The sequence below is a fragment of the Canis lupus genome, chromosome 32 (assembly GCF_011100685.1).
Source record: "Canis lupus familiaris isolate Mischka breed German Shepherd chromosome 32, alternate assembly UU_Cfam_GSD_1.0, whole genome shotgun sequence".
In the NCBI taxonomy this organism is placed as follows: domain Eukaryota; kingdom Metazoa; phylum Chordata; class Mammalia; order Carnivora; family Canidae; genus Canis; species Canis lupus.
Window position 1 is genome coordinate 23,511,279 of NC_049253.1, and position 23,222 is coordinate 23,534,500.

The 23,222-nt window shown below is 34.2% G+C and overlaps 1 protein-coding gene across 3 annotated transcripts in view; it reads right to left on the reverse strand.

The window, feature by feature from the left end:
• GRID2 (glutamate ionotropic receptor delta type subunit 2) overlaps nucleotides 1–23,222 on the reverse strand; it is a 1,471,756-nt gene that overhangs the window by 375,105 nt on the left and 1,073,429 nt on the right. For all 3 annotated transcript variants that reach the window (XM_038582129.1, XM_038582130.1, XM_038582128.1), the window contains exon 9: nucleotides 4,527–4,628. In XM_038582129.1, coding sequence (XP_038438057.1) covers nucleotides 4,527–4,628 — 102 coding nt within the window. The remainder of the gene's footprint in view (nucleotides 1–4,526; nucleotides 4,629–23,222) is intronic.

The window sequence follows — 23,222 nt, forward strand, 5'->3', positions numbered from 1 at the left end:
TTTTTTTTTAGAAATATTCTGAGAGCTTTAGAAAGTCCCTGCTGGAATGGAACTCCCAAATGTCAGTATCTTTGTCTGTTTTGCATGTACCTTAAGCACGTAGAAGAAGGTACTCAATAAATATTTCTCAAATGAATTTATGAGTGAATTCATGTTTTGTTAGAGATGCCATGTGTCTGTTTTAAACAAAACCAAATGAAACAAGTAAGAATTATTAATCAGTGAGCTCCTTCTAAATGCCAGTTTATGTTTTTCAGATAATCTTGTACAGAATAGCTTCTCAAGCCTTACTTTTCACTTTTTGCCAACTTCTTTCCATTATATTTTCATAAGTGTTATAATGATATTTACAATTCAGTGATGTTTGCAAAAGCTTTTTGTGAATTACATAATTGGTGAAAAATTGAATAACATAATTGGTCATTTATGGCTGTCGATAGTTGCAGTACTTTGAGGGTTAAAAGGGAAAAAAAATCCTAATAAGTTCCTTGTAATAATACATTTGGTCCACTCAGTAAAAAGTAGATATTAGTGAGCCAAATATAAAAATAAAAATATCTAGACAAAGGAGTAAGTTTGTAGGGTCTGAAATTTATTCTCATTCCATCTCTTCCTCCATTTCTAAGACATTTATGTAGCTTTGATGATGGCTGAGTATAAAGCCATCCATATGTTTTTATTCTATTATTTTTATTTAAAAAATGCTACTAAATTGTCAGTCTCATAAATTTGGAACCCTCACATCTCAATAGTTATATGTAATTTAAACTTCACAAGAGTTTATTATGATTCTTAAGGCAGAAGATCAGAATATCAATGTCCTTATCCATGGCCTCTGGAACCCAGATCTCTATAGACTTGAAACTTAATTTAGTTTTTGTTAGCTATGTAGTCATGGAAATTAAGTTAACATTTTTTGTGCCCTATTTCCATCCTTCCAATGTCATTAATGCATCTCTTGTAGGGTTTTTATAAGGACTAAATAACACATGTAAACTTTTTAACAGGTCCTTCCAAATAGCAGATGTGAGTGTTGGATTTTCCCTATTTCCCCTCTGGATGCACCGTACTCTTCACTGCCCTGCTTTGTGTGCTGGCAGGCTGACCTTCATGGTCTTCCTTACCCTGGGCTCCCTTGCCCCCTGACTTCTGGTTAGATTTTCAACTGGAGACAATGAAGGGATGGAAAGACAGAAGGAGTGAAATTGAGGTAACCCTTCTCTCCATTTCCTCATTGGCTGATTGTGGTTTGGCATGACTTTCTCCATCCTCTTCCTGTATGGAATTTCATAGCTATTATTGAATGGTTTCTCTCCTTGGTTCTACTTATTGCCAGATCTTAGTATTAGTCCCTCCCCACATTCCATCAGACTTCGGGGTTGTCAAGACTTGCTGTGCATCTAGGCCTCGTGCACCAACACCCCTTTAACTCTTTTCACATCCTTGTTAATAATCCCTTTATTTGATTTTCTTTAATTAACCATTTGCGTGTACTATTTATTTGCCCATGGGATCATAAACAGCATGGTGCTGAATTATATAGTTTAAATAAGTATCAGATTATTTATTTCAAATCAATAAAATATCATTAATAGTGATAGGAAAGGGGGTTTTACAACTTAGGTAAAGAAAATCAATTTTATTAACCTGTATGTCATTATAGCATAAATGTCCTGAGCACTAAAGGAGGTATGTATTGAACTGGTGCTAAATTGCAGTTAGGATGGAATAAAGACTGAGAGACCTCCCCTCAGGGGCTTGACACATGAACCCTCCTCTTCTCCCTTCTTGAGAGTGCTGGAGGCAAGTACATGGAACACAAAGAAGTGGGGTTTATGTGACCAAATCAAGTTCAATATAAACCAAAATCTAAGTTTCAGGGTTTAGTGGGCATCAAGATTTTGGAGTTGCTGGGTGGCATTCTTAACAGAAGCTTGCAAGGCCATATAACTAAGAGGTAGACCTGGAAGACTGCTTGTAGGAAATAAATAGGAAGGTCATGGCTGGTTTTCATTCAAACAGGAATTACAGGAAAAAACGATAAGGCTCCAAAATTATGAAGTACAGTGACTGCACATTGTGGGAGTGTAATAAGTGTCAAGATGTTTTACACATGGATAAATCCAGATTTCCTCACAGAAGACCTGGGGAAATATTGTGTCCATATCTCCACTCAGTCACATGTTTGGGATCTATGTAGGGCTGAGCTTATAGGACACGGAAACCATCATGAGTCATTAAGGTGAAACTGGAGAAGAATGCATTACCACTGCATGAAGCAATAATATCATTTCATGTTCATCCTGGAAAGAATTTAAAATAATATGCCATATGAAGTTTTCCCAAAAAACCTATTGTCGTCTTAATCAGAGTTAAGAATTTTTAACTCTCAAGCCAAATGAAATCCTATAGATACCTCAATTCTCACACTTAATCACAGTAGAAGAGAGAATATATTATAATGTTAAGAGGGAAGAGATTAAGACGGCTGGAGTCCCTTTGACTTACTAGATTGAATCCTAACTCTCTCTGCGACTTACTATCAGTATATCCTTGACATTTTTTTTTCCAACCAACCTCTAGAGGTCCCAGTTTCCTCTTCCTCATCCTTGGAATTAGAAAAGTATCTATTTCTTGGAAATACTTTAAGAACTAAATAAAACAATACAGGCAAAAAACTTCAAAAAGTACGTGGCGTATAGTATGTACTTAATAGTTCTTGCCTGGTTTTCTTTTTTGATTGTGCATCTCCCAACAAGATTCTAAGTGTACTTTGAGGTATTAATATATCTATAAGATGAATACATATACCTATGTAATAGGTAAATAATGTAATAGGTATACGTATTATTCATTTTATATCCGTTACCAAGTCTATCATATAGTGAAGTATTAAATAAATATTTGCTTAGTGACTAAATGAGGTTAGCTTGTCTTAGAAATATGAATCTCAAAGACCAAAACAATGCACATATGTCGTTTTTACTGATGTTGTCTCCTGAGATTCAGTTAATTGCTAGAGAGGAGACTATTAATAGCTCACTGCACTTTAAACGCCTGTCTTTTTTTAATATTAGCACATCAATGCAATTCATATCCACAGCCTTGGGCACATGCAGAAGCACCACATTCACGTTATCAAGTACTCACAATTATTCACCAAAAAAGTAAAAATCTTATCGAAGTAAGAACTAGGAATAAATTATAGCATCAAAAGGGGAAATAAACTACTTATTTGAACATACTTTTATAGAAAATAACACAGATCTTTTTTAAACAATGAAATTATGTTGAGTCTACTTACTTTGTATTTAATTAAACAATGTACAAGGGGCAGCTGTTGCTGTTATAAACTTTGATATTCAATTGGCATCAATAAAAAAAAAAGGGCTGTGTTTCTTCCATCTATTAATTCTGCAATTTATTTACCCTGCAGAAAGACTTTTTCAAATTTAAAAACAAGTAGACTTTCCTGAAGAAAAATAATGTTAACAACTTTGAATGTCTTGAAACGGACAATAAAGTAGCATAAACTTAAACTCACAGAAATAGCAAGGGAGAATGCATATTTTCCTGCTTTATAGTTATTTAGACAGTAGTCATGTGAGTATTTTGCAGCTTAAAAATATTTCTATTATCACATGATCTTATATGCTGGTTAGAAGAGAAAATAATAACATAAAGAATAATGATAATAGTTACCATTTGGTTTTCTAAGTAAATGTAATTGTGAAAAGTATTTTACATGCATAATTCCATTTAATATTCACAGAATCACTAGATGGTAAGTTTCATAAAGACAGAATCATATCTATCCATTTCTTTATTCATTTCTTTTTTTTTTTTTTATGATAGTCACAGAGAGAGACAGAGAAAGAGAGACAGAGACATAGGCAGAGGGAGAAGCAGGCTCCATGCACCAGGAGCCCGACGTGGGACTCGATCCCGGGTCTCCAGGATCGCGCCCTGGGCCAAAGGCAGGCGCCAAACCGCTGCACCACCCAGGGATCTCTATTCATTTCTTTATTCATCAGTGGTCCCCAGTAATCAGCACTGAGCTTGAATACAGTTGATTCTCAATATTTATTGAACAATTGGATGATCTTTCCTTTGAAGTAGGTTCTTGCTAGACAGCATTGTTTCAGTCTGCCAATGTTCGAGTATTACTAAGTGTACTACATTTGGTCAGCTCTACCCTTGTTTGGCATGGTTACTCTTACTTATGCATACTTACAGTGAGAGAATGCCTGAGGGAGGCCTTTATTATGTATAGCATATTGAGCCTAAAATGTCTAAGAAAGTTACTGACAAAAGCACTGTTAATAAAAGTAAAGCCTTCAAAAATCTGATTCTCATCTATACAAGTTGAAGGTTGGAAAATATTGCCATTAAACATATCTTAGAAAGCATAGTCAGGATTTGTTAAAAGCTCTTTTAAAATTATAGTATCACTTAATAAAACATAAAGAAATGAAGGATAAAGTAACCTCTAGAAGCCAGAACCACAAGGCTCAGAGCAGACTTACCAGAACGGTCACCACACGTAGAACCACTCCTCGCATGTTATTCTCTAGTTTCTTGTCAGTTAGTGACCCATTCAGCCCTGTGACAGGATTCCAGCACCCAAGCTGAAAGGCAAAATAGCTTGGTCACTTTCCTGCCTGAACAACAGTCCACTCCCTAAATCTTTGGAAAAACTGTGTGATATTTCTTGGAATAACTGGTACATGAAAGGGTTCTGCGCAGGTTTTCTTTTCTAATAGTAAACAAAGCAATCAGAAAATCTATTTCTTGCTTTTCAGTATCATTTTATGGCATATTACAGCAGCCAACATGCTTTAGGAGACTCACTAAGGACATGGACTTTAAAAGGAATTATAACACACCAATAATTCAGTTCTGGTAATGCACTGAATTGGAAAGATAATAGCACATATAATTTAGTATAATATCTGTTCTTAATATATCAATTATTGCACAAGTTAGATCTTCTTATACTTTCAATGGTTTTAATTAGATACTTTTATTGGAAAAAACTACAAGATTTTTATAACAGTTATAGGGTTACTGCTTTTATTTGAGGGGAAAAAATCATGTATTTGGCTTTGTTGTTCTCAAGTATTCACAGTACATACAACAATATAATTTGCCTTTTTTGTCAGTGCTATCAATTTCCTGGGAATATTTTGGCAGCAGCCTTTCCCTTCAAGTCTTGCAATGATTCACTGCTCTTTACACTCCAAATACTGGTTTAATTTTACATCCTTATGTAGTTCTTATGTGCTGTAATAACCAGGTCTGAGGGCTACCAGTTTTAAAATCACTGCCTATAAATCACAACAGGATAAAAACTGATGACTCTCAATTCAGAAATAAGGGGGGAAAAAAAAGAGATATTGTGACTTGAGTTAGCAGATAACTCAAGTAGCAAAGCTGTAAAGAGCATGCTATAATGCACATCTTGGGAAGAAATGTCACGCTATTAATTCTGATACTAAATCCACAAGCCTTCACTTTGGGAAACCTATTCTATATTTGCATATTTTAAAAATGTAACAGACCTTTAGTCATATTTGGAGACTGTTCTGATTGACTGAATGGCTTATAGGGACACACCCAGTTACTTGTGCTGCTTCCTCCTGAAGACTGATTTATTTCTTCTTATTGCATTTTCTTTGTGGGTTCCAAAGTTGCAAGTCTCCCTCACAAATAAAAGATGTCCGTGCTTCCAATTAAAACTCAAGTTTCTCTTTGAGTCCCCAAGAGATGTTTAATTAAGGAACCTAAAATGTACCCAATATGTCTTAAGAGATGTTACAATATAAAAAAAACCAGCTTTTTCTCTATTAAAATAATTTGGAAAGGGCCGCCAATTATAGATTTTAACTATAAAAGCATATTACATTCATTCATTGATATGTCATTCTTAGTTATCTAAAAAAGTCTAGTTAGAACTTAGATCCAATTAGTAAATCCAAATGTGTTGAAAGTCTAATTATCAGAGATATCGTAGTCCTCTTGCCCAATTTAAAATCTTAGGAAATTCTTTTGAGCTTTTGTTGTTTTCTTAGATCAACCAAAGTCCATGCCTATTACATTCCTTGATGTAGATATATATATATATATATTTTTTTTTTTACTAACTTTTTCAAGAAGATTCTATTTCCTTAGACTAAATACTGGTGAAAAAAGTGAAGACCTACTACACTATCCACCTTTTACAGTTGCATTACTTAATTCTAAGCTTAATGAGTAGCTTTTAGGACATTATCTTGTTCAAGGTAAATATGGCTAAGATGCCAAAGTAAATACAAGGATTTCTTTCTTTCTTTTTCTTTTTTTTTGTCTTCCTTGGTAAATCTACAGTCAGTTTGCCTAAATAAGTGACATCTATTAATGCTGACTTGACCATAGCATTTTGGTGTATTGACTAGTCAAAATATTTACTACTGGAGTAACAATAAAACTTGCTGAGCAGTTTGTTTCAACAATGCTCTGTACATACATTTAAAAATATATAATTTCCAGCTTCTTAATTATGTCTTCCTTTAAACACAATTAAATATAATCCATGCTCTAAAAATTCTAAGGCACTGAGACATTTAGGGCTTTAAAAGAATAATAATAAAACATTTGTCTACAGACCTGAGCAGTAACTTAAACATTTATATACACATATGATGTGTACGTATTTGTTTCTTCTCACTTTAAAAAATATATTTGGCCAAATCCTCTCTCATATATATTACATCATTTTCTCCTCTGCCTGATGGTTTTTCCCATTTCTATTTTCTATCTCTCTTCACTCCCCTTTTCTTGCTATTTGACTCACATGTCCTTTGATCATAGCACTTGTAAAGTTGTTTCTGTTCATCATAACAGCAGTTGAGATTTTAGGATTGGTAATACCTTTCACTTAATTCAGTTCTTCCTATGTACAAACTCAAACAAAGTTAGCTGAATATTAGCTATGGACACCAAGAGCCAGGAATTTCAGAGACTGAATTTTGAGGTAGAGAAAGTTTAGAATACAGATGATCTAGAAATCTAGAAATAAAATATATCCACTTGTGACATATCAAAATGAGATATAACAAAGAAATCAGGGCAGCCCAAGTGGCTCAGTGGTTTAGCACTGTCTTCAGCCCAGGGTGTGATCCTGGAGATCTGGGATGGAGTCCCATGTCGGGCTCCCTACATGGAGCCTGCTTCTCCCTCTGCCTGTGTCTCTGCCTCTCTCTCTCTCTCTCTCTCTGTGTCTCATGAATAAATAAACATGATCTTTAAAACAAACAAAAACACAAAGAAATCAATCAGAAATTATAATAATACTTGTTTCTTATATTGAACAGAAGTACTTCTTTTACATTTTTTGGAATAATTTCTAAGTATTAGCCATGATACTGAGCTCCTTATACTTGATCTCATTTAAGCCTTAGAATAACTTTATAAGAATGTGTTGTTACAATCATTATTTTATAAACATAGAAACTAAGAGCTCATCTAAAGTCACATAACTACTAAGAGATGAAACTAGGATTTAAACTATTGCTTTTAAAAGTCCAGATTCAGTGCTTTCAATTGCAGTCCTGTTTTATAGCTTATGATTTTTTTTCATAAATATGATCTATTTGAGGTTGGTAGGAAATTTTTATTCCTATTTTTGGTCAAAATATTAAGGCTCAGAATTGCTAAGTAGTTGCCTCAAAATAGCAGCTCGTGAATTCATTTTGGCAAAACAATTGAAAAAGCAAATCATCATCATTTTTATAAAAAAAATCATAACATGTACATAGTGCATAGTATTAGTCAATCCTCTGAGGTCTTTAATTATAGTAATTAGCTTATCTCTCAAAAGAATATAATGAGAAAGGCAACATTATTATCTCCATTTTACAGAAGAGGAAACTGAGGATTGAAAGGTTGTGCTCCTTTTACTGTGTTATCTTTTACCCACTTATAGAGTCAAGAGGCATTGAGTAGAATAAGGAAAGTAGAAAAATGAAATGGACAAGAGATTCTCAAAAGTATTTCTGGAAGTCTCTACTCTGTGTCACCAAATTACTAAAGATAAGTGTGGGACACATTTCATTTATCTTAAGGTCTGTTGATATTTCTCAAAATGTATACCAAATATAAATAGGGAAATAATAGCAACACAGAGAGAAAATTTTGATTATTCACATCTTTTTGAAGGATTTTTCAAGTTTTAAGATTCCTTAATTTCTGTTCATAGCCACTTATCTCCCTGAGGTTCCCTTTAAGCTTTTCTGTTTGATTGTAATAGCTTCTTCCAATAATAAGCAGTATAAATGAGTTAGGTTCACACATTCAAATTGAATTTGTATCTATAACAGGTCATATTCCTTGCAGCGTAGCAAGATTGATAGGTATAGTGTTTGATTAAAAAAAAAAAAAACCTAGAAGAATTTCATTTAAGTTCAAGTGTGAAGTTTATCTAACAACTTCTTTGGTTTCATTGTTAGAAATTCTATTAACCTGATTTCTCTGGATATGTGGAGAAGGTTGTTTCTGTCTGGTTGTGTTTTTGTTTTTGTTTCTCCACCCCCCCCCCCTTTTTTTAAACAATGAAGCTAGACACTAATAAAGATAATGCACACAGAATCTTACAATGCTATCTATTCAGCTGAGCACTTTCTAAGTAAAAAATAATAAAAGTGACCTCTACAACACATAAGATTTACAGAAAGTCATACTGCTGATGGCAAAACAAGATTCACTATCTCCCATGGTCTGGCAGTCTAGGAAAAATTTGGAGGGATTAAAAAATAAAGACAAATTCAATTTCCTTTCAATTACAGTGTATCGATTTCCTATATTATTTTCTAGTTTATGGCTGAAAGTCACTTTAAAACCTTAAAAATGCTTAATGCTTTAATTGTCCCCTTCATTGAAGCTTTAGCAATAATAATCTTGTAGCTCTCTGTTAAAATCACTGTAATATCTTGTGTTCAACAAAATGGTTGATGTATTTGCATGAGGAGAGTAATATGCTCCTAACATGTGTTATGTCATTAGTAAATGACCAAGTTTTGGATATTTACCCTTTTTCTTTCAAAATCTCCTCTTTTCATTTGTGTGGGGCTTTAAAGGATGACGTTTGACTACGTTTTGCATCACGATTTTTCAGGCAGTGTTACAATGTCAAAAAAGAGCTGAACTGTTCAACTTTAATTTTACGCCTAATAGTTATACACTTTAATGACAGGAGTCAAGAGAGCTCTTAATTGAATACCAAATGGAATTCCCTACATTTATTAGCTTGTATTCATATGGAACAAAGGAAGCCTGGTTATAGTATCAAAGCTCCAGCTGCAAGACACAAAATATCCACTGCACGGCAAGCTGTGTGCTGCCAGCCACTGCATTTCCTTTATTTGCTTCCTTAGCCTTCAAAGGAGAAAAAAAAGGAACAATAAGGCAAAGTAGCTGAAAGCTAACCATTTAGCAATGCACAGCATTTATTTGGTAGATATTACTTCTATAATGGGAGAGAAAATGTAAAAAGAAATACATATGGCAAATTGGCTCAGATACATGTTTTATACAGTTAAATTGGAATGCTTTTCCTTTGATATATACAGGAATGTAGTGTGTCAGTAATTCCTCCAAATATATATATATTTTTTGGTGATATTTCCACTTTTAAAACAGGTTCAACTTGTAGGACTTGCTCCCTAGGGGATGATTATTTCCTCCTAAGATTCTATTCCTAGAGCTTGGTCATTACCATGAAGTAGTTGATGTTCTTTAGATTATGTGAAATAGCCTTAGCACCTTAGGAAAAAATATCTGTGGAAAAAATTCAGAAAAAAAAAATCACCTGATTCCACTGCTTACAGCATACATTTCCCCATATTGCTGCTGAAAACAAAATTTTTGTACCATGTAACAATGTACATGTACAATAAGATGAACTTAACTGATTTTCACAAATGAAGAAGAGAAACACAAGAAGATATATATATATATATATATATATATATATATATATATAGCTTCATATATATATATATGAAAAAATAGCTCACCGATGTTTTATGCCGCCTTAATAACCACTCTCAGTTATCACCTGGCATTTAACTGATTTAATAATATTTTACCATTATTACAAGTTTTCCCTTTTATAGTTCTTCTTGGTGTAAAATTACTGTTACACTATATTTAGAGGCAATATATCAGAGTGGCTAATATCAGAAACTCTAGAATCAGACTGCTTAGGTTCAATCAAACACCTGCTCTGACAGCTGCTGGGCATGTGTGATTAGGCCTCAGTTTTCTCATCCCTCAAATGGGCACAGTAAAAGTGACTTCCTTGTAGGGTTGGTGGAATTATTAACTGACTTAATATATGTCAAATATTTAAAAGTGTTCTTGGCACATGAAGACTAAAGAAATGTTCATTATTACCATTTTTTTAAATAAAATTGGCAGTCCTATTATTTACTCAGCTTCATCATTGGGGTCACTTACTAGTTTCAGTGAGGAAGCAGGTCTCTAAAACTGTGGTTCTCAACTTTGGCTGCATATTAGAATCACCAGAAAATTTTTAAAAGTTTTGATGTACCAGCCCAAATAGAGAACAATTAAGTCCAAATCTCCAGGGATGGAATCCAGGCATCAGTAGTATTTACAGCTCTCCAGGTGATTTCAACCTATAGCCAAGATTGCAAAGTACTTCTCTAACACTTGCCTTAATACCCAGGGAGTAGGAGTTCACATAGAATGGCTACTTAACCTTTTTGAAGGAAGGCATCATTTTTACCCACTTTCTTTGCAAGAGCTAACTAGGAACACTTCCTCAAATAAGCAAGTAGTTTTATTTTTCTTGTTCTAAATAGGATGGGAGGTTAAAAACTCTGTGAGGCCAGAATGATGCCTACCTTGTCTATTCTTGTATCCGTAGCCCTTATTACAGTAGATTACAGTAGTGATATATGGGAACATGATAGGTCCCAATAAATATCTGATAAGTTAATGCATTCATTAGAATTCCTGTTGTTCTTTCTTCTCCCTCTTTTTCTCCTCCTCCTCCTTCTTCCTTTTTTTTTTTTTTTTTTGTCTCTCCAGTTCAAACTGAATGAAGAAACAAAGCATCTCCTATCTGAGACAATGTCCTGTTATCATATTGTTATCAAACCCTTGCCAATTTTTGGAATTCTTCAGAGTGATTTCCTTCACCCATATTCTACTAGCTCTCCTTTTCTTTCTGATCAGATTTTTTTTCTAGAATATTCTAGCACTTAATGATTACAACCTGATAAAAGTTTCTGGATTTTCTTCTCTTTCATTCTTTGCTCCCTCAAGATGTTTTAAAGGTAGAACCTTCATTTTAAAACCACATTAGAGTTCTTTCTTTTCTTATCCATTAAATAGATAGCCACTTAAAGTCAGGGACACCATCTTAACCATCTTTGTGTGCCCAGTGCCTTTTAGTGTTTTGCCTAAGTAAATTTTTTATTTTTTTGAAATTACAAGGTTAACATATAGTTACAAAATCTAACATAAAGTATTTCTATTGGACTGTAGATCTTTGTTCCAAAACAATCTAAAATCTGAAGTCCAGACATCTCTTTATATTCTACTACCTCTTCAATGTTTCTGCTGATTTCCCAGTCACCTCAATTATTTAAAAGATTAAAACTCATTTTTTTAAAGATTTTTAAAAAATTTTTATTTACTTATGATAGTCACACACACACAGAGAGAGAGAGAGAGAGAGAGAGAGGCAGAGACACAGGCAGAGGGAGAAGCAGGCTCCATGCACCGGGAGCCCGATGTGGGATTCGATCCCGGGTCTCCAGGATCGCGCCCTGGGCCAAACGCAGGCGCTAAACCTCTGCGTCACCCAGGGATCCCAAGGTTAAACTCATAATCAACCTCCTACCATCCATTCTTCCACTAGCCAGAAACTAGCAAATCTGATAACTGCACATATCTAATCCATTGCCAATCTGCCAATTTCATCTCAAAAACCAAACTGTCGAATCCATTTAACTCCATCTCCTTGCCACCATCGTAGCCCAAGCTAACTTCATTGCTTCTCTTTTACAATCTTCACTCTACCTGTAACAAAAATGTAAATTTAGATATAATGTCCTCTGCCTAAAATCTTTCCACAGTTTTCCATTGTTAGCAAGAGAAAGGTCAAATTTCTAATGTGGCCAACCTAGATCTGTGTGATTCATCATTTTACATTCACAATCTCATGTCACACCACATTCTTTCTCAGTGATTGAACTCCAACCACACTCATCTTCCTTCAGTTTCTTGAGTTAGACATAATCCTCCCATTGTAAGAATTTAAACATTGTTTCTCAAACATTGAGGTATACTAGAACTAATAGGAAGTGAAAAGCAGAACAAACAGACAAAAGCAATGCCAAAGCTATATGCCATGCCAATTAAATTAGAATTTCTAGGCCTGGGATCCAGGCATCAGTATATTTTAAAATTTCCAAGCAGAGCACCTGGGTGATTTAGGCAATTAATCTCGAGATCGAGCCCCATCGCCTTGGCCTCTGCATTCAGCAGGGAATCTGCTTGAGGATTCTCTGTCTCCCTCTCTGTCTGCAAGCCCACCCCACTCATACCTACTCTCTCTCTCTCTAAATTAAATAAATCTTAACAGAAAAAGTTTCCAAGATTATTTCTAAGTGTCACCAAATTTGAGAACCAATGGTTTTCATTATATAGTTTTTCTTGAATGGAAGAATCTAGACACCTGCCATTTTTCAATGAATTACTGAATCCATTCTTATTCATATTTTAGATCTCAATGTAAACATCTATAGGTTAGTGTAAACCTTCCCTGATTACCTGTCCCCACCCCCAGGTTAGCTCTTGTCCCTCCAAAGTAGTATCATGTCCCTCTCCTTCATAGATTAGCATTTATTGTACTAATTATCTGTAGGTTTCCATGAATTGAGGAAAAATTACTGCTTTTTGTCTCCCCACTATCTTCTTCAATACATAATTCCTGGCACAAAGTGGGACTTCCATTTTTATTGAATACTAAGCAAATTTAGATCATGTTTAAACAGGAAACTTCATACATCTTGCAGTGATTGTTGATTGTTTTTTAAACAATGCCTTAAATGAGGATCTCAGTAGATAGTCAAGATGCTATGCTGCCAGATACTGAATTTTTGTTTGTTTTTGGAACTGTAGATTTGCAACTCTTATTCATCCTAGGTGGAGAGAGAATAAGCTCTACATGATAAGATCAAGGAATGCTTTTCAGAAGCCTTCAATATGAAGAATGATGACATTACCTAACCCCTAGAGAGTAAAATAAGTTGTTATTTAGTCTTATCATTTGAACAATTATATAACAACAACAACAGCAGCAGCAGCAGCAATAATAGAAGTGAAACATAACCTATGATGGGTGTTTCTTACATTCCAAGACTCATTTTAAGACATGTACCTATACTATCTCACTAAAAGGAGAACCACAACATATCCATGAAATATGAAGTGCTAAAACTTTAGGGGGATAAAATGTTACCAGTCTATGAGGGGAAAGCCCTCTTCATAATGCAAAATCTTCTTGAAGAGTAGCTCCTGGTCAAAAACCTAAGAATGATTTTTTAGGCCTGAAAACAGGCTATTAGGATGGCTTTACCTGACAGGCCTATTGAAGGCAGTTCCAGTCAAGAACTCAGGTCCCTTTGGCTGGCCATGTTTTTAGTCAGTATCTGGCTGCTTAGCCCAGGAGCCACTTTACCTGGGCATTGGCCTTCCCCCAGGAGTCTCTGCTGAGAACCTACTGGTTGAAGGAGGGGGCAGCCTTGAAGATACTTACTTGTAGTCTGAGTTTATACCGAGTGCTTTTCCTAGTCTTTCCCTTCTTCCTTTCCTCCCTCCTCACCACTGCACCAGTCCGTAAAACTGCAGGGGCCTCAGGGTTTGCTCCCCATTATATGTTGATACATCTGACTCTCACCTGGTGTCATTCTGCATGAAAATAAGGGGCACTGGGGGAGCCGGAACCTTCCTTCCAACTTGCTTTTCCTAAGTGAATAAAGGCTTAATTGACTTTCATATTGGCTTGTTTTCTTAATTGACTACTCCCACATCCAGCAGCTCAGCCCTTGACATTGCTTACTTTATAGTGATGTGACAGTTCACATTTATTGGAGACTTCCTACGAGGCAGGTATTGTATCAAAGTCCTGGATATTATTTACTTTTCTGCCTTAATCCTATTAGATGGATACTATTAATTATCCTAATTTTTAACAGATGAAGAAATTGAGGATTAGAGAGATTATTGACCTGTTCCAGATTACTCAGCTCAGAAGTGAAATCATCAGGATTTGAACACAGGCAGCTTAGCACCAGAAACCACTAGGTGATTCTGACCTCAATCAACAGGATAATTTTTCAGGAAAGAATAAAGCAAAGGGCACATGGACAGTTCCAATGGTGTTTGAGTGCTCATCTCCTAAGAATTGCTCTATTTGTGTTTTAGGGTCCTCGAAAAACTAGAATTTATTTGCATACCCTCTTTTCTTTGCCTCAACTATTCAAGTTGGGTTTCTGTCATATGGAACCAAAAGATTTATAGCTAATTACATGGAAGTTGTGCTAGGTTTTGTGAATTTACTCTATAACTACGTCAATGTAGAAAAAGGAAGATATTTTTGAAGAAGTGGGCAAAAAGTAAAGAACATTGGATTAGGTGTTTGAAGACCTAGTTTTTATTTCAAATAAGGGATCAGTGTAAATAAATTCTAAACTCTTTTCTCACAACTATTAGTGATTAGGTCTATTTCATGGATAGTTTCTTATAATATGAGCAAAGCAAACTCCAGTATATATATAAAGCCAACAAGGATTACTGATAAAAGGGACACTCATAGAACCATTTGTATTGACCTATTAAAATACAACTTCCACAAAGGCAGATGTTTTTGCCTGTTTTATTTACTGATGGATACCAAGCACCTATATAGTTCACAAATAATAAATATTTATCGATTGAATGAATGGGTCTTATTTTTCTCAAAGAGTAAATTAAATCTCAGTTGCCTAGAGGACTTTGTGGTATGTGGGTTTTATCTCAAGGTAAGAAATAAATCAGCTAATTCTCATAAAATCCTGTCTAGCTTTGTGATTCTATAATTGTTTAATATGACTGGATTCATACCAAGAGTCATTCCTGTGATGAACAAGAGAGGATTACTCATTTAAATTTTCCAAATAACTCTGACCAAAAACAGTACAATCAGCCATTGCAATCAGTTGGTCTGATGCTAAGGCTGACACAATAGTATTGTCTAGGTAACCGTGTAATTCTTCCTTTCTGGTTCTCTCTTTATCAGATGCCTGTGCTTATGCTCAAAATGAGAATGGAGTGCTGGGGTTTCATGGATAACTGTGATTCATAAAATGATTGACTATGCCTCTGAGCATTCTTACTAGCTTTGAAAGTAATTGTTATTTCATTGCAAAATATTATAAACATTTATGCAATTGAGACTCCCATAAATTAGGCATGTTTAGAAATGCTAGCATACTTCAAAAAAGAGTTCTTTATGGATTTACATATTTTTCTAATTATTCTTTTTAAATTAATGATCCTAAATACTTTCCCCACATACACTTCCACTGGTAATTATTAGCTATAATTGCACATGCACGGTAAGGATGAGGAAGGGCAGGGGTATTATTTGGAAGAGGTTAGGACTAACTGATCACAATAAGCTGCAAGAGATTTAGCCATAAATAATCAAGTGGACTTTGATGCAATAGTGAGCATAGGTTAAATACATTATTTTCCCATCACTCAGCATTTATAATCAAGAAGACATTTATTAAATACCTGCTGTGCTAGTGTGATGGGATACAAGGATGAATAGAAAATTATCTTTCACCTCCAAGAATTTATCTGTTTGAAATGACAAGGCAGAAACTTTTTATAAAGAAAAAAAGTATGGCAAATTCCCCTAGGCAGTATGTTACTAATTCCTAAAGGACTGGCATACATAAAAGTACTCGATATTTAAAGAAGAGAGATATCCATGAGAAAGGATCCAATCTCATCAAAGAAAATGATTTTAAAAAGTGGACCATTGTGTAGTAGACTGTCTGCAAGATGGCCACAGATAATTCGTCTGTGCCTATGCTTGCATACCAATCTTTCATCAAGACATAGAGTCCAAACAAACAAACAAACAAAAAAACAAAACAAAACAAAACAAAAGACATAGAGTCCATTTCTGTTCTCTTGAATCTTAGTTAGCTCTGTGGCTTGCTTTTACCAGTAAAATTAGGCAGAGGGGATGATATATGATTTCTGGGCCTGAGACTTAGATCTTACAGTGTTTTCTCCTTTTTGGAAGCCAACAACCAAGTAAAAAAAAAAAAGGTAGGCTGGAAGACTGAATAATGAGAGACTATGCAGAAAGAAAAAGGAGTCACATGAATGAAAACTATGGGACCTTAGCCAACACCCAGCATTAATGCCCCAGACATGTGATTTGATATCATCTTGAATCCCTTGTTTCCGATTGAGCCATCCCAGTCAACACCACATGGAGCAATCTTTCCTGGATACTAGACCTACTGAATCCTTAAAAATAAAATTTCTGTTTTAAGCCAGTAAATTTTAGGGTGTTTTGTTTTGCAGTAATAAATTATTGAAACACATGGCTTAGGGACAGTTAATCACCACCTTTGCTTCTGAAATTGACTAGACACCTAAGGTTTCTAGAAGGCAGTAGGAAGTCATATATATATGTGTGTATTTTTCAATTCTAATTTGAGGAAACTTAAATAAAAAGATATATATATCTTAAAGAAACTTAAAGAAAAAGATATATATATATATATATATCTTTTTCTTTTTATCATAAAGCTTTTTTTTTCATAAAGCTTTTTTTTTTTTTAAGTTTCTCTACTATAATTCAGAGAGGCATTTCTGTATGCACTTTCATCTTTGCATTACCTGATTGAAACACTTTCAAAATTAACTATACTTTGGAAATTAGGGCAAATTAGATCATGATTTGTTTTCTATGGCTGCTGCAACAACTGCAAAACCAGTAGATTAAAAGAACAGAAATTTGTTTTCTCATAGTTCCAGAGGAGAGACCTGAAACCAAGGCTTGGCAGGGTCATGTCCTCTTGAAAGGCACTTAGGGAAGAATCTTTCCTTGCTTCTTTCAGCTTCTTGTGGCTCCAGGTATTCCTTGGCTTATGGTTGTTTAACTGGCAGCTCTGTCTCTCTTCACATGACCATCTCCTTTTCTCTGTTCTATTAAATCTCTTTCTACCTTCCTCCATAAGAATATTTATTGGATTTATGACTGACCTGGATAATTCATGATGACATCATCTCAAAATCCTTATCTTAATTATATCTGCAAAGACCTTTTCCCCAAATAAGGTCACATTAGTAGGTTCCAGGGGTTAGTCTGTGGATATACTTGTGTTTGGGGGGGGGGGCAGGGGAGGAATTAATCTCTACAGATCACAGTTCATAAATTCTCATTTTAGTATCAAACTTTTTATCAAGCCACTTTGGTTAAAACACAATCTCTTTAGGGAAAAGAAGTAGTTTTATGAGATCCATATACACCTGGGACAATTGATTTTTCTACATATACTGATCCATTTAAGTTTCCTCAAATTAGAATTGAAAAAGCACTTGCCAAATAGTGATGAGTTTGCTCTTGCTGCATTTCTCAATTTGATCTTCTGTGGTAGTTATTATCTGAGGCATTATTCTAAGTTTTAGTCACTCACTTGCCTAAGTCCTCCAAGAATTTTGTGCTCCTTGATGGTTGGAATAGCTTTTTATTCATTATAAGATCTCTAGAACTTTTGTGCCACTAACATATAGTATATAAGCAATAAATGGTTGTGATCTAAAATATCTTTTTTGTTGTTCTCCATACATTGTCTGCAGTTTAATGGATGTATGAATGTACTTATATTAGCCCTTAGACATATCTGGATACATTTCAAAAATACCTTTTATTTACTATAGATAAAAACAGTAGGAAGAGATCTCTCACTTCTTTCTTCCAATCTATGTTTGGCTTCCTAAAGCTAACTGTAGAAAGTGGAAGCTATTTTGAAAATTTATTAAAATCTAAATTCAATTTTAAGAAGTAACAATTTGGTTATACTAAGAATTACTTTATGGATTCAAACAACTGAAATTTTCAAAATCAAATATACAGAAAATATTCAGATTTAAAATTTTGTCCAAGATATGAATTTTTTGAAAAAAAATGTTTATAATAGTTATTGTATCTTCCAATCATGGAAAGCTTATTGTGCTATTTACATTTATTAATTCATTTAATCTTGATCAACAAGCCCTCTGGGTTATAAACAATTAGGTTAAGCTTATAAAATTACTGAAATTTACTTTTTTTGACCTGAAAACTGAAATTACATATGTGGGACTAATAGATGTAGAAAATTTAGTCTTAGAGTCTATTCTTTTTCATTTAACACACAAGCAATCAGAAGATTATTCTTTTTTTCCAAAATGTTTTTTAAATGCAAGGTTATTGTAGAAAGTAAAATAGAAACTGGATTTTGAGATTTATTTTGTTTCTTGCAAAGCTGTTTTCTAATCCAGAGGGAAAAGACTCTTGAAACACTTCAAACATCTCAATCCTCAAAAGTGTTATTACAATGTTTTATTCCATCTAACAGCTGGATTGAACATATTTTGAAATATATTTGGGACAGGAGGGCATAAAATGACAAGCACTATTGTGTGAAGTCTAAATTTATTGAACTGAATACTATCAGAGAACCACCTGGACAGGTTAGCACAGGTGACTAGAATATTGTGCTAATGAGAGTAGCATCAAAGTTTAATACTCACATAAAGTAGTTAGTTTGGAGAGCTGAAAAACATTCCTTCTGCCAGAGTTGTTCTCTTAACCTCACTCAGCACCCAATGCACATAATTAACCTCACAAGGAAAACTCAAGAGATGTAAACTAACCCATCAGAACTCATCATTACCACAGGAAAACAACTAAAATATGTACCAACCACCATCTTCTAGTTTATGAAATTTGAAATACTAATATATGTCTTTTCAATTTTTATTATGAAAATTTTCAAATATATATAAAGAGAATTGAATCATGAATCCAAAGTACTCATCATCTTCCTTAAGTAATTATCAATTCATTTTCAATCTTGTTTATCTTACCCTCCATCCTTTTTTGTCACCATTCCTTTCAGATTTATTTTGAAACAAATGCCAGATATTGTACAATCTTAATCTTAACTACTTTTTAAATATCTCTGAAAATTAAGAGATCTTTTATTTTATTTTATTTTTTTAATTAAGAGATCTTTTAAAACACAATCATGATACCAGTACAATGTTCCCTAAAATTGATAATTTCTCAATATTATCAAATGTAATCAGTATTCAAATTGCCCTTATTTCTACAAATTAAGATCCATATTTTACAATAACTAACATATCTTGAGCCTTTTTACTTGAGTTCTCCATTCATTTTCCTTAATTTATTTCCTCAATACATGCGTCAAAAAATTAGTTATATTTCTGTAGTTTCCCAAAGTCTAGATATTGCTTACTGAATCCTTCCTTCCATGTTACTTAACATGTGCCTTTGTCTGTTGTATTACTTATAAATTGGTAAATCTAGAAGATTGATATAATTCAGTATAATATTTGGCAAGGATTTGTTTTGTGTCCTTTAAACAGAAGGCACCTAGTGTTTGTCTCCTTCTCTCATAATAATATAATCAGCCATTAATGTTCATTTATTACTTTCATTAGTGTTATAGGCTGAATTGCGTTCTCCGAAAATTTGTACGTTGGAGTCCAAACCCCCAATATATCAGAATGTAACTATATTTGGAGATAGGGCCTTTGTAAAAGAGGTAATTAAGGTTAAATGAGTTCATGTGAATTGTCCCTAATTGAATCAGACCGGTGTCATAAAGGGAAAGGAGATTAGGATATACAGAAAGAGACCAGAGATTTGAGTTTCTGGAGGAAAGACCATGAGAGGACATAGAGAGAAGGTAGCCACCTGAAAGGGGACAGGCTCAGAAGAAACCTGCTAACACCTTGATTTTAGACTCCTAGCTTTTAGAAGTGCGAGAAAATAAATTTTGATTGTTCAAGCCACACAGTGTGTGGTAGTTTACTATTGCAGCCCTAGCAAACTACTATAATTAGTGATGGCAAAATGCATGCCTTAATTTTATCATTTCTTCATTTGAGGAGTATTTAAATAAAATCTTTATTAAGAATTTGGTTAACCTGAGATGGAGTTTGTCTTCACAAAAAATAAATGGATTTATCCGCATGTTAATCTAAAGAAGGTTATATCATGATAATTCATGATTCAAGGGTATTTGGTAGTGAAATAGAAAGTGATCTGGTTTCCTGTCCTCAAATTAACTCTGGAAAACCCACAGAGTGAAACATAGGTTGCAGAAACTTATATGATATCACTGTGGGAAACTCTGGGAAGGAGTTGGGTATATTGAAATGGTGTATTGGAGTACATGCAATTGCAGGCTGGGGAGAGGGCAGCAGGGCACAGCAATTAACAGATAGATTAGAGCATTTCAAATTCAGCTCTTGCCTCTTCCATGTGTTGACTTGGACTGTCATTGCCTGATCCTTCCCTGTTGAAATCTGATGTAGTTACCCATAGCACTGATTAATTTATTGGGCAGGGGTAGTGCAAAGAACAGCAGAGTAGGACAAAAGTTCTGCTGGAATATGGAATTGAAAAAAAATAGATAAAGGCTGACAGGCTTTGCACATTTACTTCTCCACTCTTTCCTTCTCCAGACCTCTGGGGCTATAGGATTGCAGCACAGTGGCCTATCCCACTTGCTACTACTTCCTTAAGATTTTAACAATCTGTTTTTGGTGTGGTGCCAAGGAAGTGACTAACTGTGGTTTTGTGCTATGTGGAGTTCTCTTCCTGAGCTCACGTCTTTTTCTAGCCTTGAAACAACTAAGAACAACAGAGATTAAAGTGATTTGCCCTTACACAGTATGAGAAAAGTATATTCTCAGATGAATATGAGCCCACAGGTCAAAATGATTATACATATGGAGATTTAAAAGAAAGTATAACAATCTGGACCACATATTGTCAAGACTCTGAAGAGTTTCAGATTTTACCCAACTTACAAGCTAACATATTATCTTGCCACAATTTGATGTTAGTAGAAGGCATCAGACCCCTGGATCAGACATTAATGATTTTATTTCTCATAGCAACAGAAGTATCATCATTAGGCATCAGTTCCTCAAGCCCAAAAAGATGATACAAAGAGGGCCAAATAACACCTCCATGAGTAGTGTGTTGCACTGCTGGAGAGAAATCCTGAATTTAGGGAACCTAAATCTTTTATAACAGGCAATAAGCATGTCCTTTGCTCTGATTGGAAACATCATCTTTAATATACAGGACAGTAAACAAATCTTCCCTTTCCTGTGGAGAAAGACACTAGTTTTATATTCCAAGGTTGTTTACTGTACAAATATCTTTGAAAGGATCATTTAAAATAAAAGTAGTATGTGCCTCAGTTCATAAAAGATATAAGATATCCATGAAAAATTATCTCCCAACACATATAAATGTGAAGCTTTAAGTAGAAGAAAAAAAATCAACCCAAAATTCATAGAGGAATATTTTCAGAGATAAGGAAATTATTAGCTATATAAAACAAAAATAAAACTTGTTAAAAAGTAGAAATAGTGATATAAAGCATAGTATTTATATATGTGCTCCCATTTTTATTCTTTCTGTTCCTTATTACATGTACCCTGCCCAATATATGCTATTTAGGACTTAGGATTTAAACCTTAGGCAGGCTTTAAAATATAGTGCAAACTAAATTGCCAACTGCAATATTTTGTGGTTTCATATTGAGGACATGAACATTTATGAAAATTTTAATTAGCATGTGTGTTTCCTTTATATATATTCTCTATTTCTAGGTGTAGATTATGGAATACATTCTATATTTTCTTCATACACTATACACTATAATACACTTTAGAACTTTGAGGAAATTTCTAAACACTAGGATAAGAACACATACTATTCAGTTGTACATTCAATAATTATACTTATTAGTACAGCTTGATGAGAAAGAAACTAGTAAGATTTACTGGAAAATAAATATTTTACAAACTACAAAATTAACACATTTTTAAGGAGTGTTAACTGCTATCCCCACACAGTCTTCCTCTTATTCACATGGTTGTGAAGAAGGTACAGACATAAATATCTACAGTATGTTTTTATCTTCTAGGAATTTATTCATTATACGAATAAAAACCATCAATTTATGGATAGTGTAATCTCCAGGGATGCATTTAGGGAGGACTTCATGGAAGATTTCAACTGACTCCGACTATCAAAGAAAGGCAAAATTATACAGTACTGAATTTTTAAAAACTTAGACAAACAAAAACAAGATGTTTGCTGGCAAAACTCAAACCATGCCAACCAAATAGATATTGACCTGGCTGTATTTCCACCCTGTATTTTAGTGTAAGTGCAATTCTTTACTGTACTATTTCCTCAGCTTATCCACCAATTATTTCTTTATAAGCGATTGATAACACGATGGGTTATTAAGCATGAAATCACAAGGACACTGTGCGCCCTCCTGCTTTTACTGTTTCCTCACATGTGGTCCATTGTTATCTCGCATGAATTCTGAAATGGTGAAATGATTTAATCAAACATGCTGCTTTGACTGGAAACTGAATCTGAAAGGCTAATATGACACACCATTGGTTTCCTCAGGCACAAAGAAAAACACATTTCTTAAAAAAAAATGATATCAGTTAAAATGAATTTTCTTCATCTACATGACAACATCCTTTGGAGTTATAATGACCCAACTTGACAGTTCAATCTACCTGTCCTAAGTATTTAGGTGGAAAGTGACATATAATAGATACATGATGGATTTTAAACCAAGAATTGGCATGGAAACAACAATTTGCCACTTAAGACAATGCATGATAGCATGAAACTACCTAATAAGCTTTCTGTAGTAGAGATAAATCTTTCAAAACCTAGCTGCTGTTTCAAGCATTTCTAAATCTATTTACTTGCAAATACTTTTAGTATTTAAACAAAAGCAATTTGCTATGTACTCTAGTAGCCTTTCCCAGCTGGCATACTTCATTTGAACTACAGAACAACT